This window comes from Battus philenor, unplaced genomic scaffold (assembly GCF_028537555.1).
Source record: "Battus philenor isolate CCGP_79_NKW_IND1 unplaced genomic scaffold, ilBatPhil1.0.hap1 SCAF_20, whole genome shotgun sequence".
Lineage (NCBI taxonomy): Eukaryota > Metazoa > Arthropoda > Insecta > Lepidoptera > Papilionidae > Battus > Battus philenor.
In genome coordinates this window covers 10,382,887-10,401,180 of record NW_027181683.1, presented here as the reverse complement: position 1 = coordinate 10,401,180, position 18,294 = coordinate 10,382,887, and the positions used below count along the sequence as shown (strand labels likewise).

Genomic DNA, 18,294 nt, shown 5'->3' with positions numbered 1-18,294 from the left:
CAAGACTCAACTATTATAATTCAACTAATAATTCCGGTATATTTATGTACATATTAAGTAGATTAACTATATCCAAGTACAAATAACTTGTAGATAAATTGTTAACGTATTTATATTATGCACAGACATACAGTTACACACAGGCATAGGCAGTTTTCTTATTGTTGTAAAATGTTGTTACTTCATCAAATAGCAGCGCAAATTAGTTTTGAAATAATTTATTTCATGAGAAAAATGATGCTGCCACTGGTGTTTTTTTCCTAATTCTACCTCACAGTTCTATCCTTGTCATCCGTATAGGTGGTCTCTTGGTTTTGCCGTGACCTACAAGTTAAAGGGACGCTCGATATAGGTCGCTTTCAACTGGTCTTTTTCCTTGAAATCTATGGGTCAGGCCAATGTCAAGCAGTCAGCGCTGAAAACATAATGATAATAATGTTCGCTCGGTGTTATTTATTAATTTATAAAATAAAAAGGTACAAATTTTTTTGTATGCTACTTTAAAATATTTCGTTTATAAAAATCATATTAAATTGTTAAATTCCTTTACCTATCATTATCTTCCCTGCTGAAAGCCGTGATCCACTAGACACGAAATTAACTTTTTTTTCATTATGATGTGCTATCTGTGACTGTCTTCGGTGTAGTAGAACGCAGCATGAGATTTTGTGTCAAATTAAATATTAGATTTTGCTGTTTGGACGTTTACGTTTAACTTAAGTCATCCTCGCAGTGTGGTGTTTATATTGGGATATCACGTGGGATAGTATCGTAGGCAGAATGCGGTTTGCGGAATTTAAAACGCTATTAATTTTTTTTTTAAATAAACCGATAATTGACAGATGGTAGCATAGCACGATTAGTCTATTTTAGCTACATATTTTCACAGCATTACGTCCTATGTTTTACTTGTATGGGATAATACTTCTGATATTGATACAATTTTGATGCAAAATAGCTATATGTGTAAACTATAATATGAGATTTAGAGATTAAGAGAAAAGTTCAGTGACGGTACATATTCGATATATTAGGGGGACCTGAAAGTAATGTCGCTTTATTAAATTAAATTCACTACATTTATAACAAATTTTTATTTCTAATCCACAATATATTCAGCTTCGTTATCAACAACCTTTTGCCATCCAGTATACAAATTTTCAATGCCGGATCGGTAATCAATCGGTTTTTTTTTTTATAAAACATTACTTTCCGGTTCCCCTAATATATATGTGTGTGTTAAAATACATTACCATGTCATAAATTTAAGAAATACATTTAACAACAACTTGTTAAAAAATTCTATTATAGTGTGAAAGATTTTAATTGTACTATAAAAGCTGGGAGATGAAATGTTTTGTGTGCGGGATAATCTAACAGTGTAGTACAGGGCAGTTCAATTTGTTTCTAGCTTCAAACAGGGCTGTTAAGGGATTGTTCACATGACGTATTCGAGGGCTCACTGTAAAAAATCTTATGTGGATATTAATATGAACGAATAAAAAATATTGTTACATAAATCTTATCAAACGCTGTATTCGTCATCACAATGCAAACCGTTAGTTCACGCCGCGAGCGCGATGCCGTGCGTGATAAACGCAACCAAACCGCATGCCTGCATTCAGCTGCCCACGTGCTAACGCCCTATCTCACGACGGAATCTCTTGCTATAAAGACATTGCCTTTAACAAATTGTCGCTAACTACTGCGTCTAATTACATTTCTATAATCTTATAGTAAAGCATTAGTATTCTTAAATCACCCACGTTATATAGCTTTCGCCATAATTATGTATCACCTTCAATGGTAGCCCAGCGATTGAGAACTTGCGATAATAGGTCGCGGGTTCGATTACCGGGATACAATCTAATGCAATTCACACTTTGTGCATTAATTATATATGACTGCCATTGCTCACAAACAAGTTTCCAGAGGATGGACAGCAGCCTCTGCTGAGCACCATAATAACAAACTGCGATTGCTAATCCGCTAGCCAAGCGTGACGATTATGTTATATCCCCCCCTTGACTTCTTTGGCGGAGGCATATGCCTTAGAGTGTGTCTAAGAGTGGGTGTGTATATGGTGTACGTGTTTTATGGTACAATATTGTAAAAATTACTTATCTGTTTTACAACCCAATTACTTAAAATTAAAGAAAAACTACGGAATCTTTAAAACAACTGAAACAGAACAGATTGCCGCTGATCTCTTCGAGTCCTGGAGTGAAGAGCGTGGACAGGAAAACGCAGCGTAGGTTGTACTCCAACGAGGTAGATAGACGACCTTGTTAAGGTTATTGGAAGATGCTGATCTCTGGCCCCAATTAATCGAACTTATTGGAAACCTATGTCCAACAGCGAACGTCCTTTGGCTAAAATGACGATGGTGATGTAAAGCCCACGCCCGTTATAAGACAATCATATTACAGTAGTACATTGTGCTCAAAATGTGCGAGAAGCGTCCTCGATCCAAATCGTTGGTTAATAAGACCGTTTTGTTAAGACAATCGGTTCTAATTATAATATAGCCTTCGTGGCGTTTTCAGGAAACTGATAATGATTTGAATTATATAATTACTGGTACACACCCATTCCGATGATTGAAAAATTTATCAACATTGTTTATGCTCAGGTTTTAACGATTTTCCAACGGCCTTATTTCTTCACGTCGAACGTGAAGATATATTTAAGGTATTAATAAAGATTTTTTCTGATTTCTTTCAAGGTTGTAATTCCTGAATTCGTTTCTCGGAAATCGAATACCATGCGTGAATAATTTAAATATTAAACATGATGTATATTGACCTACTTTTTATGTTTTAATTGAACATAAAAACAAATATCTATATACAATAAATTTCGTCGTTTCAGACCATATGGACGCCCACTGCAAGGCATGGGCCTTCCCCAAAGATATCAATGAGGAGAATATACCATAACCGCCACTCTTGGCAGGCAAGTTAAGGATTGTAGTGTGGTATTAAAGTATGAATGGGAGATTAAAGAAGTATATATAACACTGTATCCCGGCAATCGAACACGCGACCAATGATTGCTAATCTCTATCCTCTACCGCTGGGTTACCAGATGTAAGTGCAATTATTATTTAAGGTGAAACACTTTACATGTTTATCCAGTAAAAAGTTTTTTTCCAACTCGGATAGGGAAGTTCGGAAATTTCTGAAAGATCTTCTCGTAGAAAAGACCGCATTTTCTAAAGACGAAGATCTTTAACCAATGCGTGTTGCCAGTAATACATTATTCGAGACGTGGTCGCTTACAATGGATCTCATAAGAAGGTTCAGGGCTACCCAGAAATCAAAAGAGCGGCCTATGCTCGGAGTTTTGTTGCGAGATCGTATCAGAAATGAGGAGATCCGCTGAAGTACCAAAGTCACTGACGTAGCTTGAAGAATTGCTCGTCTGAAATGGCGGTGGGCAGGGCAAATCGTGCAGTTATAGATTCTTGGGTGGCGACCATAAACCAGTAGACCCGGCGTAGGTAGACCCCACCACTAGGTAGATAGTTGACGTAGTTAAGGTCGCGGAAAGTCGGGAGGGTGCGGGCAGCGCAAGACCTGTCATCGTGACGATCTTTGAGTGAGGCCTTTGTCTTGCAGTGGGCGTCAATCGACCGAGACGAAGTAGAAGAAGATTAAGATAGATAAGACCATGTAAAACTTTCTTACGTACGTCATTCTTAAAATATTATTTTGACCTTGACAATTGACTTACCTAAAAATCCAGCTAAACAATCCACAAGTCCATTTTGCGAGTTTTTACGCACATTTGACTATCTTTATTTCTTATTTATAAATAAATAACATATACCTTTACTTAATATGTAATTTTATTGGAAGGCCTGTATCTAGCATAGAACGTCCCACGAGTAAAGTGATGACGGTGATGACAATATATGAAGTTTTTAGTTCTTGGAGTAATGTATAGAGTAGGGTAGGTATAACATTTTTTGTCTAAAAGAAATCTGCGATGTTCGCTGATCCGTGCCGGAACATTATTGTATGATCAAAGCTATAAAAGTTTGGTAGTGCAGACAACACGAAGTGACCTGGAACAATATAAATTTCCTTCAAAGACACCTTGTATAATAACGAATAAATAAAGTATAGTGGCAATTCGCCTCATGCCTGCTTGCTTCACTCGCGTCCCAGTCACCCCGTTCCACGCGCCGTGAGGAGAATATTCAGCGATTTGCTCTTGGAAATGGAAAGTTATATTTACTTTTATTGCGTCGCATTATGACAAAGTCCGGTTGTAAATTACCTACGATAATATACCCTACAAGCGTCCTTTGTTGCCCCAAGTCTTTATGGCTTAGCGAAACACTGGATAAAAAATATATGCTAAATATAAGGTCATTCACTTTTTGATTATTGCTTATATAGATGGTAAGTGTAGCATCTTTTTCCCACAGGGTGATTATAAGTAGATGTAAAAGCTTTCACGAAATGAATATATAGATTATTAATATATAACGTAATGACAATATATTGTTTTCAAAATTAAAATTAATACCTACTAAAATTTTGTTTACTATCCTTCCCTGCAGATTTTGTACTTTTTCATTCTTAAATTAATGTTCCATATTTCTTAGATATCATTTTATACAGAGTGATAGGAAATATGTATAAAAGATTTAAATCTTTTTGCTAATAAATGAGCTATCCATTCACTACTTTAATGTTCTTTCACGTATTAGTAATTAACCTGTGTTTAGGTCCACCCATCCTTAGTTTTATCTTGAACAGAAAATTTGGTAAACATCATTCTTATTTATCATATGTCAAGCGTATGGTCAGATTCTCTATTGGTGAAATAAAAGACCGTTTAGAAACAAAAAAAATATTGTTTAGCCAGTAAATATTACAGCTCCTAAACAAATCATTCGTTATATATATTACTGTATGTTTTTTTCTACTGTTTCTTTTTTAAACACGATAGTTATAAATGATTGGCTGATTTTTTCTTGATGATATATGCGGTGCTCAGAACTTGTGTGCTATTAGAGCGCTTGGTATATTATATATTATCGTTGTACTATAGTTTACCCTTGCAATGTTTTAAATAATAATGAAAAAGGGAGGGATATTAGTATGAAATATATACTTTTCGTTGTGGGATGTTAGGGATGTATTATTAAGACGTTAATTTTAAGCTTGTACTTTTAAACATAAAACGCATCTTATGTAAATTATAGAGTGGTTAGTATACCTCATATTAACCACATTCTTTATTATTCATATTCATCTGGCTTATAGTGGTAACTCAGCGGTAGAGGATTGAGACTGTAAATCACGGGTTCTATTACCGGCATACAAATAATTATATATGTAATTGTATTGTATAATTAATGCATAAAGTGTGAATTTTATAATTCACACTTTATGCATTAATTATACAGGATCGCCCTACTCACAAATAGGTTTTCAGAGTATGTGCATCAGTGTTTTCTGCGTACCATAATACCACACTACGATCGCAAACCCGCCTGTCAAATGTAGTGATTATGGTATATATCTCCGTAGATATCTTTGAGGAAGGCATTTGCCTTGCCGTGGAAGTCTGTGGGTTGAAAACTATCTGGAGGTCTCCCTTGGGAAGCTCAACTCAGGCTGCTGCATACTATAGCTTCACCGGATTGGGACGCCGCCGAACTCTTATATTGCTCCATTGAGATTGAGCATTGTATCAAACGTTGCGGGTAGCATATATTTGTTTTATACACACATAAAGAACTTAAACGTTTCAGTTTTGCACCTAATTGAACACAGGATCTCCTTACGTAGTAAACGTATGAAGTTATTATTTACATCACCCGAAAGATAATTTTCTAAAATCGATATACAGGTAGAAAATTTATTTAAAAAGTAGTTCTTTAGCAGATAAAATGAAGATGAGAATTGAACAGTGACGTAATACCTAATTACATTTCTTTGTGATTATACACGTTAGTTTTACTAGTTACACGTTGCACAAGGAATGATCCACTTAATTTGCGTAACAAATAAATAATTATTTAATCCATGTCTGGTATGCAAATATTCCGAGTATGCGAATGCTAAGCGTATTAGAAATCATGTTATTTGTGTAATCTCCTTTTTAGTTAAGAAAGGAAGTAAAGGCTAACAAGGGCATATAAAACATTGTAATGGGAAAGTAGTATTATAAGTTAATAATATACAAAAAAAATGTTTATTAAAAAACATGACTCAACTAGAAAATATTAGGCGAACCGGAAAGTAATGTAGCTTTCTTAATTTAAATTCACACGACTACATTTTTAACAAGTGATCATTTCTAATCAACAATATATTCACCAACCCTTTGTCATCTAGTATACAAATTTTCAAAAATCAATCGGTTTTTCTGTAAAATATGTCGATCGATACCACATTCCTATCCGGTCCCCCTAATATAATACGATTCGTATTAATTTCGCGACAAATTACAAAATATACGGCTATTTTTCACAAGTATCTAATCTAGATAATTGGCCTGTATTGGCCTGTATTTTGAAGATTTAAATTTCAATCGAGAGCGAGTGTTTATCGGTGTAGAAGCTATAAAAAAGTTAATTTATGTCATTTGCCAGCAAAAGCTTTAGCTATTAAGCTGCCTGTATTAAATGATCACATTGAAATATATCACATTAATTTATTTCTTCTATTGGAATTCGACAGGCCAATTACTTCTTGCAGTAGTTAGTCTGCATAGATAGATTGCATACTATAATTAATTTTAAAATGCAGTAATACGAATTATGAAAACGCTTTTTATTACTAACTACTAATATTTGTTACTATATACTAATATTATTATGCTTTTTACTATTCTTTTCGCAAACCGTTGGTTTTTGGATACGGTTTATTATTAATTATTTGATAGCAAACGAGGTATACATATAAAGTTTTTACACCTATAAAGAATAACCATGTATAAATAAAAAAGCTACGAATAAAACAGGCACTCTCTACATTTAGTTGCAATCTTTGTGACAAAAATGACTTTTTGTAGTTTCAGCAGAATAATAAATAATATGTTGCAACCGACTCATTAGTTTCCATTTGCACGAAGAGAATAGCAATTTTTTATAGTGTGTAATTAAATAACTTTGAATTTTTTTTTCGCCATAAATATGTTGTACATCTGTCACAATAAAACTTGGAAATATCTATTATTTTTCAGTGTAAATATTAATTTTATTAATTTATTATTGTCTACATCAGATAATTTGCTGTGACAATTAGTAATTTTTGTACGTCATGGTAACATTGCCTGAATCGCCCAATTTGATTGGAAATAGAACTTTAACTTATATTTAGACTTGTGCCTATAATATAAATTTAAGGTTTGTGGATGGAATATAAAATAAAATACGGTTGGTTGGTGTCTCTGGTTAAAGTTTTATGCAATTAAAAAGACTTTATTAAAAAAAATTTTTTCCCGAAAATTGCTAATTAATCAACATGCAGTCAACATTCTATGTTCACTGCTGGACATGGGGTTTTCTGAAGATTTCCTCATTGTTTTTTAGATCAACCAGCTGAAATGTACAACGAGCGATGTTGGTTCCAAGTTAAAAAGCTCGAATTAAGCAAACACTGGTGAATTAATATATCTGGAACCAAATTTGTTAATTTTGATTTTGAACCGCGGCTCTTTAGTTCTGTTTGATGAGCTTTTAAAATGATTAAGTTAAATAAAGCGCACGGTCAACTCCGCTAGATACTTTCCGCTTATTCGAGAATCGCTTTAAATTACGAGCAAATCTTCAGAAAACTCACGTAGCTTTCAAATGTTTTCATTCTGAGGATACTGATTGTAAATGCTATATCATTAGTAACAAACCACACATAACCCATTTTAACGTGTTGTGCTTTTGAATTTAAATTAGAGATTAGTTAACAGAAGTTTTAAAAACAGTTTGTAACAATAAAATAGTGTGTTTATTCTTTATTCTCTTGATCATCGATAAACATGAAAATAAAAACTTCGATATCTAATTGTGTGATGTGCGTCGGTTATATAGGAGTAATCTTATACACATATAATACACAGATATTTGACGTTGATAGAATTAAATTTATATTCGATATAGAATGCTTGGCCCTATGTCCTGCTGATATCCGATACGTTGCGCTGGCGCTGAGACACGAATACGCGTGGGGAAGTAAATTCTAGCAATAACGGATTCCGTTCCACTCGGATTTACTCTATTAACGTGCGGAACGCGTTATAGGATACAGGTATGTATATATGTATGTATGTAACAGACGTCACGTGAAGACCCCTCTGTAGATTTATTATAAGTTTTTAGGCCAATAGCGCTAAGAATATATCGGATACAATTAATCATTTCCTGTACCACCCCGATATCATTCTCAACTTGTAATCCTGGATTTGTTAACTTATATGAACTCTATAATATTAAATCTGGGGGTATTTTCGCAAACATCACGTATAAACTCGTGATAAAATCTATTTGTTCCTTACTGGTTTTAATGACATTATAAGGTTACGTTTAAAAATAGAAATAAGATAGTAAAATTTCGAACAATTTTTTACGTTTTTATTTCTATGAAAATCATTAAATATAAATAAAAATATTCGATACGTCTTAAATTTGTACTTCGAAAATTAAAAAAATGCGATGTAACTAATGCAGTGCTCGTGTTATTATGTAGTTGAAGAATTGAAGATTGACAACAAACACAACAGTTTTTTTATGGTCTACGCTATTGGGGGCCTCTAGTACACCCCTGTCTTGGTATTACAGAGACAGCTTCTTTACCAAATAATTTATTTACTTTCTTTTCTTATTATTTCCTCACTCCCCTTTTTTCTTTCTCAATATCTCTTACTCGTTTCTCATTATTCCTTCGCATAATATTCACTTTTTCCTTCTGGACTGCTTTTTAACAATCGTTTATTTCGCTATTTTATATACCTGTATTTTAAACAATTTGTCACATCACAGTTTTGGCCTGTTTGTTGAATCTGGGTATACAAAAAAACTCTATATACCACACGAGCGTAACAAAGTCTAGCGGACTAGCAAGTGGAAGTGACCGAGGGCCGGTCACATAGCGAGCGGAACAGACGGCCACAGAAGCCTTAAGGGTCTGGAGCTCTACTCAACGGATCGGCAAACGCAGCAATGTACCTCCTCATGACGGATAGACAACATTGTCAAGTTGATCGGAAAATGCTGGATGTAGGCTGTTTCCATCCAGCACAATTGTAAATCTATAGGGGTGACCTATATTCTACTATAGACTATGTACGGCTAAAATAATTATGAAGTGACCGAGCTGTGGTTTAGCCCTCTCGGGCACCGCCGAATCGAAATGCTACAAGTCTCGAGCTGACAGCTCAAGTTGATGTTCCAGATAATCAGATCAACCCGTAAAAAACTGAACTCTAAGCTATTCTGGCACTCTACGACTTCCTACTTGGTGACGCTGTAAAAGCCAATGCAAAAAATTCAGAAAGAAAATCCAATACGGTTGATAAAAATCTATGCTTCGTTCATTACGTTAGTGATCAGTGAAGAATATAAACCACTGTAACTTTACTATTTGTGTCATTTATGTTTAGACAGCTCATGTAACAGGTTTGTTTTATAAAAATATAGAATCTTAGGTTTTTTTATTTAATGTTATAACTAGACAGACAAGTACGTCCCATTGTTTTGTTTCTTTATTTATTAAGCAGAAAAAAATACAAATACGACGATAAGTCTCTTTTAATTTGTCTAGATAGGATTCATAATCTATTGCAGGCTCAGTACAAGTTGTTGGATATTTGGCTTGCCAGTAATATAATCTGTCATCTACAGTTGTAAAAAAGGTAGTAACTACTAGATTGCCGTGCTTTACGTGACTATTTTGATATAAGTTTTCTCACTATTGTTACATCTGTTCTGATACATTGATGAAAGTGAATTATTAATCTGACGTAAGCGAATCAATAACAGGACAACTGTACGTTTTATAAATTAAATAATGTAAATATAAACATGCCAAGGAATAGATAGTCGCCACAATTTAAAGAATGTGACAGAGGCTTGCCTCTTCGATGTCAATGTCATTGTCATTGTCTAGTTCTTGAACGAATCGTAATGCAATGAACGCAAATTAGTATTTAATTAATATTATTTACTAAGGTAATTAACTATGAAATTATTTTAAGTTTCATTATACTCTTAGTTATTTTTAATTAATGTTTGATTATAATGTCCTTATATGTAATACGATTGGTGGTAATAAAATTACAGATCAATACAACTAGGAAATTAAAGACACGTTTGTTGTTATGATTTATTTCTTTTACAAGCTACCCACGTTTTTTGCTGATTGAAATTGAGACGCAATTTACCATGCGGCCTTGTAATATGCATGGTTCAACAGTGGGGCGCTAGGGATGAGAGAGTAGGTTCTCAATCCGTGCACGTAAGAAACGGGAGCAATTGCTGCGTTCAACCAAGGTTGAGCCACCAAGGCAGCGGAACCCAAAGGTAACGGATGAGTTTGACTTAAAGCTAGGAAACCTGGGCCCTCTTGTTTTGCTACATCGGTTGATTTTACATCTGCGACAGATTCCATTTTCGCTGCATCTACCTGTACGGAGTCTGCGGCTTTCTCTGCATTTTCAACTGGTTTGCTTTCAGCTTCTGCCGATTTGACTGCCGCTGATGCTTCGCCTTCAACTTTTTCCTTCTCTTTTTGTTCTTCTGCCTTAGCTTCCATTACAGGTGCGCTCTTTGTTTCTGCTACGGCAGCTCCGACATTTTGGACAAGTCCAGGTTGGACGACAACTGCAGAAGGTACTGCGTATGCTGCTTTGACGACAGCGTCTGCGGTGCTCGCAATGGACCCGTCAACTTGAGCCTCCGCGGTTTTCAGAGCGTCCATAGCTTGCCATTTCTTCTCTTCAGCTGCCCAGAAATTTTCTTCGGCCCTCTCCTTCGCTAAATCGTTAGCTTCTACGACACCTTCATCTTGTTTCTCCACTGCTTGCTCAGCTAATTCTCTCGCTTTATCAGCCGCTGCACGGGCAAAGTCTTCAACTTGTACTTTTGCGTCAATTGCTGCAGCTTGCAGATCGCCTGGAGAAATTGTGGGAACAACTGCAGGAATTGCTAGCGCAGAATAAGCGTAGGGTGCGATTTGAGCAAAAAAGGCACCAGAGGGTGCGGCTGTTGCGCAAGCCAGAACGGTGGCGGACAAGATCTGAAAAAATCAGTTCCTTGTTTATGTTTTTTATTATAAACAAAGTGTTGTTAGCGACAACTATGACAGGCGTTTTTCAACGAAGAATTTACAATTGTAATTTGCGGTATGCAATAACTGTATGAAGGTTAACCGCAAGTTTATTCGCATATTATAATTTATCTATGTAGTCAATTTAATATTAAATTATTAAAAATTGTGTAGGAATTTTATTTCAATTTACAAAATTTAACTAAATTTAGTTGCATTGTAATGGAACATTACGTTTCGTTACTTCTTTAATTACAATACTTATTCATTATAAATTAATTGTTGTACAGTAAAACATATTCAAATTATTATGTACATACAATGCATTATAATTAATAATTTTAAAATTTAAAGCACTGTCAATTATATAAAATTATTGTTAAGTCTATGGAGAAGGCTATTCAGCAATGGTCCTAGGATGAAAGGATGATGATAATGAATTGGTGAGCTATATCATTTGATGAATTTGATATATCAAAGAGTATTTATGCAGTCTTGTAAATATGGCTGAAAACAATATTTATATTTTTAAAATATGACTTATAATGCAATTTTTTTGAGTTTTTTGTTTGATTCGTTTTTCTATGTCATGGTAAAAAAATTTAATATATATACATAATTTTTAGAGATATAACTTTAAAAAAAAATATAAGACAATTGTTCACTTTTATCGATCACATGTCACGAGATAATCACTTAAACAAAAGAACACAAGACTGACCAGAACTCTCATCGTGCAGGATGTCTCGAAAGCTACTGATTGCCCTCATCTCGTTTCATTCCGTTTTTATAATCCCGCGTCATCACCTACAACTGTATAGAATAAGTGGACTGGATTCTGTGTGCTAACTTTGTTGGAAGATATTGAAAAAAAAAGTCGTCCGACGAGGGCGGGAAGAATGCAGGAAGCGCGCGCTTTTTGACAGCCGTTGGACGCCATATTTGATTGGTTCGGGTAATTTTCGTCCAAGTGAACCCGAGTTGCGTCATAATTTAAGCGCCATCTATTATGTCGCATTTGCTTGACACGCGGTTTCCTTGGGTTATTTTTTAATAAATGAAGTTTGTCTTGTAATTTATAGAGATATAAAACGTCTTAGAATCACATTTATTCATTAAATTTAACCTAACATTTTAGTAACTTTTGATTGTGATATAACAAGATAGTCACAAGTAATGGCAACTTTTAAACGTTCAAAATCTGCAAATATTTTCAATATTACAACATAAATTGTTTGAAAGGGAGAATTACATGCCATAATGTTAAAATTTATGGTTCCACCGAAGTAAGGACAGACAGACATTTCTCTTGTATTATTAATGGTTGAATGTAAATGGGTGTGTCTGGTTGCTTGGGCACTTATATTTTATTGGAATTAATGGTTAAATGTCAAAGTCGGGATTTTTTATTGTATACATTGTTATAATTTTAAAAATGTCAAAGTGATTCCGACATTGGTATTGATATTCCCGGTTATTTCAAGTATGCAGATTTCCGCAATTGATACAACTCGCACTCCTCAGTTCTGTTTTGTACTAAGTTGCTCTCAGACGCGTCTTGGTACATCATTGTTAAGACAAAGCTCTGTCTATGACGATAATATATAAAACAAATCTAACAGGAGGAAAAAAATAACATTATAGTAAATCATAATTAATAAATTATTCTTCGTCCGAATACTAAATAATTTCAACTTGACGGTGAGTGATTCAAAGTAATAACTATTCATATGCAACTACCTGTTAGATACGACATTGCATTTATTAGAAAGTTATGAGCTGTCCAAATAAATTAATTTATAATTATTTTTAACAACAATTACCATTAGGTAAAACAAATCTCCAAATGTCAAGGAGCAATAGTCAATAGACTCGTTTGAATATATACATTACGTGGTTGGTCGACTGAAACTAGACATTTAGATGATTATTTAGTCTGAATAGATGAAACGATTTTAATTCTAACAACGTAATGTCAACATATTTTACCAATATACTTTTACGATTCTATTTTATAAAAAAGGAATGTAGGTAAATCTACAATTAACATATACGTAATAACGCTAACGGAATTGGTAGAAGTGCTTTTAGCCAGGCAAAAATGTCAGAGATCGAGGTTTCAGCCCTCTTGGACTCCCTTATGTCGGAATGTTAAGGGTGTATTATTGATAAATGACAGCCCAAGCTGAGATCACCTCGTGAAGGCTCTTCAGCTCCATGGAGTGTCTGCCAAAGCGTTCTAAGGGCTCGGCGGCCTCCGATTCCAATGAAATTGTGGTAGCAAAGTAAATGTAGCATTCGGAGCTTAAGTTCCTCTGAGAACCTTTGAGCTTCGTTACCTCAAAAGGGAGCTACGGCAAAGTGCGCTTTGCGCTTTGCCGCCTAAAAATACCGGATTCTATTTAATCCGGATGCAACTTGGGCAATAACAGAATGCTTTAAAAGAAACGTATAGCTTTGTTTGTCATTTTCCATAAAATGCTGCAAATATTATATTTCCTCTCACTGTTGTTTTATGAAATTGTCATCCCCTATATTAATTTCTGCTAATGTTTAAAATCTTCTATCCTCTATATTTATACATTCGTCAGTCGATAGAAGCTTGCTGATCGGCATAGATCTCGCCCAGAGATCGCCTCGATTCTCTGGGTTAGGTAAATCATATTTAATCTAAATAAAGAAGAAGCCGCGAAAAACTTTTTTTAAAAAACCTAGACAACAAGGCATTGTTTTAACTTGGAAAAACGACATTCTGATGAAAGTTTCGTTCTTTTAATAAACTACATGACTCATATACCACAAGATGAAACAATAACTAGGGTATTGAATATCAACCATTGTTACTGGCACAATTGTGGATGTTTAAATTTATATCATTGGTATATTTACACTCCTGCCTGTATGTAATATATATGTATATTTATTTTTGTATGGTAAATGTATGATATCTGATAATTTAGATTTTACTTTAGGTTATTGAAATAACATAGAACTTTATGTTTCGGATGACTACAACCATAGTATCATCCTGTATATTAAAAATAGTGTAAGTTCAAAGACACAGCCTCGGGGTACAACAAATTTAATTAAAATTTGTTAGATTTAAAATTAGAACGCTACTTTTTATATCCTAGTCTTCCAATAGATTCAAGTTGTTTCTTTTCCTTCATAATTTTGATTTATCAATTAAATATAATGAGCGGTAATCATGTTAGGATATCTAACACCCAAATACTCGTAAGTAGATAACGTAAACAAATCTCGTTAAACACCCAACAGCAACAACGCACCAACAACCAGATCATCGTTATTGAAGTACGAAGGCCAAAGTGGTCGTTGATGTCAGGAAGTCTACTCGACATATACGTTTTCCTAAAAAAAGTTAACGTTTATACAATTTTTTTTTTACTTAATTTGTAAATTCTTTTGTAGTTAAAAGGTTAAGTAAGACATTCTGATAAGTGATTAAAAAAGTTATCTAGACTGTTTTTACATTCGATCGAATAAAAAAATACTGTTTAATATTCAGTGATTAGGTGCTATTATGCATTTTAATAAGGTAATGTTGCTTTGTCATGCCTATATATGGTTTTGTAATACAAAACTTTACTTGATAAAGACAAAAATTTCCTACACGAAGTAAGTCCTGGTACGCCTCGATATCCCATTAAATAATACGAGTTTTGGTTGATATTTTTCTTTTAAAAATATCGTGAGTCTTAGGTTTCCGCCATAATGTTACATTTCTCTATGGCCACTATATAGTAAACACTGTGTATCCAATAAGCAAGCAGCGGTAGCCCAGGGAGAGAACTGAGATAAGTCGCGGGGTAATAATTCTTAATTAAATTTATTATAGTTTTTAGGTTTTTACAAATATTAATAAGACATTAATTTTATCGTAACATTTATTGAAGTAAATGAGTGATTATCAAAAGTGGTGTTGAGGGCTCCAACTAATTCACGAATGTGACTTAATTTTTAAAAAAAAGGGTAGTAATTAAAAAATTTTGAATTTTATTTTAGACCAAAACTAATTAAGGTGTTATTTAAATATATTCCGTTGATAACCTATTCGTAAAAAATGCGATCCTCGAAATTTAATGTAGCATCTTGAACATCGACAACGAAAATGAACTTAGTATGCTAAACATATATAGTACGGCTTAACTTTTTTAAGATTTTCTTGTTACATAGTAAAATAATATATTTTTTGTGAATAGAAATAAAGGAGACGATTACTATTAGTGTATTAATTAGAAATTTTAACTTTTATCGTTATTTAAGAAGAATGTCCTAAGACAATATTCTTCCTCATTTCAGCCGATAAACCTCCCCTGCAATGTAAAGACCTCCCCCAAAGATCGCCACGATAACCTATCTTGAACGTGTTTGATGTTATTTGTCATGTATTATTGTATTTGTTTGTTTGTGTTTGTGTTAAATATTAGATAATTTAGAGAATAGTCGTCGGCAATTTAGTTTATTACAAGTAATGACTTTATGTATATATGGGTGTACAATTTGAACTAAAGTTCATTATTGGAACTATACCTCTCAAGAAAACTATAATCGACGTTAACGTGAACTAATAACATTTCACAATAATTTTTTAATCAAATGTCGGAAAGTTTTTCGTGTGAAGATAAAATGAGTATAAAACAATACGCCTTAAATAAATTTGGTAAATTTGCCAATAGAAAATAAGGCTGTAATAAATATGGGATTCATGAATTACAAAACATCCATTTTCTTCATAATGTAAAGTATAATGAATAGAAAATGATTAAACATGTACGGAACCCTAAAATGATGCACGCGGTTGCTATGTAAGGCAATTAACCGTGGCTTTACTTTCCGTCGCTCTTGAACCGCGAAGCGGGCAACGACCGGCCACCGCCGTACCGTGACGTCCGCACGCGAGCCCCTTTGTTACCTTCGTCTTTAAGTTTTATTGATAGAAGAATGATTTTTGAAACTTGTTTTACATAAAAAAGTACTTCTTCGAAAGGTGACAATGCAAGATAAACACCTATTGCGTTATAATATAAATACAATAATCTATTGTCATTGTTAGAGAAATAAATATTTATCGAAAATAGTTCAAATAGTTCAGTTTTTATGGACATATAGATAATGGCACTGCAATTTTGGTGTATTATCCCTTCCAGTTTAATATACCATGATTATCACACGTCGCTTCCAGCCAATCCTGCTGGAAATTTATGGGAAAAGCCTATGTCAACAAAGGTTGACCACGACTGAAATGATATGATGATGAAGATTTTAATATTTATCATCTACGTTTATTTGTATTGATGTCATTTATCCGATATCATTTATAAGCTACTTAGAAAGCGATATCTTTCAAAAGTTCATTTGTGATCTTAATAAATTTATCTTAATAATCTTAATAAATTACTTCAGGTAGCGATCTTATCTTAACGTAACCTTTCATTTTAATAAAACATACAAAAATTAAAATGCGTTTAATGAAATTGTTTATTAAAAATAAAACCTTAAGAAATATGTCTGATTTTTTAATAATACGCGTTGAAGTCTTTTGTATTCACGATGAGCTCTACGCTTCTATGTACATGTGTTAGTGATTTTATTCCTTTTGATACTGTTTCATAAATCATTCTATAATTTTCTTTAAAGGTAATTTTATTATTAATTACAATTTTGTACATTAAAAATACACTTATAAATATGTTTTTATTTCAAGTTATTTACAAAGGAGCCATAAAAATACTCTTTGTTAATCAACACTAGGAAAAACATGTAATTTGTGATGAGTGATTATGATGATAAAACGACACCAGAAGCTAGGTAAAACTCCGATCTGTAAGTTTAAGCATTAAACTTTACTGTCGAATCGAATTAGTTAATCAAGATTTTTTTCCTTTATTTATTTGAGATAATGGTAATACTCAATCCTTTACTTCGTAATATTTAGACTTTTCACTTTGTTTGAATTACGCGATATCACCGCTACTGTAACCGTTTGACTGGTAGGCAATTTTTGCAAGAACCTACTAAAACTGCGTGACACGTTTTTACTTGATGTTGTCAAATAAAACACTCAGACAAATATTAATCGATTTTAAAACAAATTTTTCGTACAACTTTTCCTTACGGTGGTTTCAAGCAGTTTTGTGGTAAAAAATAAATTTTAATATGTTATGTGTAATCGGGTTTACACTACGCACAATTAATGTCAACAAATACACGACGAATCTCGCAGTTTTGCTGCGCCGCAGTTTTCGAGAGCAAAATTGCCCAGTACTTGCGCCGCGTAGCAGTCAAACGGTAAAAGTGATCAAGTATTAATGAGAAAAATGAAAACAGGCATGTCGTCATTGCAATAATTTGAGTTGCAAGAATCTCGCAGCTGGATACAGGCCTCCCTCAGAGACTTCTAAAAGGTTTAATGGAATCAGGCGTTATTTTGCAGAAGTCCATCCTAAGTAAGAAAAGGACCAATATTTAGCCACTTCCGCACATGCAGTGGTAGTCTTGCAACAAAGTGCACCACCCGCCAGCCAGCTGATAAACGCGTCAAGTCAGATTCTATGTTTGGCACTAATCGGTGTAACATAACTCCTGAAGATGCCCCGTGAAGGGGTGAAACAGGTGTTGAGTGATTTGACGGTGGTATTGTATAATTTGAATTGTTTGCCGCATGCGCATTTATCAGCGGGCTAGCGGGCGGTGCACTTTGTTGCACGACTACGACTGCATGTGCGGAAGTGGCTAAATATTGGTCCTTTTCTTACTTCTAAAAGGATCAGCTGGCGGCGTCTTCTGACGACCATAATAAGTTTGTCCCAACATTTGGAGAAAGTCCTACACTGTGCTTCCCAGTCCGTGGGGCTTGGCACTCCATAACATTAAAACCCTGGCTGACATCTGTTCTGCGCGCTGTGTCGCCTGCCTCAATTGCTAATTCAACTTCCCACTTTGCAAGCATATATTAAGAGCCAAAAACTATAAAATATCAATCATCGAG

At 34.1% G+C, this 18,294-nt stretch overlaps 2 protein-coding genes across 2 annotated transcripts in view; one reads left to right on the top strand and one right to left on the bottom strand.

Moving 5' to 3' along the window:
* The window catches only part of Rbcn-3B (WD repeat-containing protein Rbcn-3B), a 121,718-nt gene that overhangs the window by 54,766 nt on the left and 48,658 nt on the right, over positions 1–18,294 (top strand). The gene's annotated exons all lie outside the window — the stretch shown is intronic.
* LOC137923094 (pupal cuticle protein PCP52-like) lies at positions 10,327–12,030 on the bottom strand. Its single transcript, XM_068766230.1, has 2 exons — positions 12,004–12,030; positions 10,327–11,252 (listed from the first exon to the last, which is right to left on the bottom strand). Exons 1-2 carry the CDS (start codon positions 12,013–12,015, stop codon positions 10,395–10,397), a joined length of 870 nt encoding a protein of 289 aa, XP_068622331.1. The 5' UTR covers positions 12,016–12,030; the 3' UTR covers positions 10,327–10,394.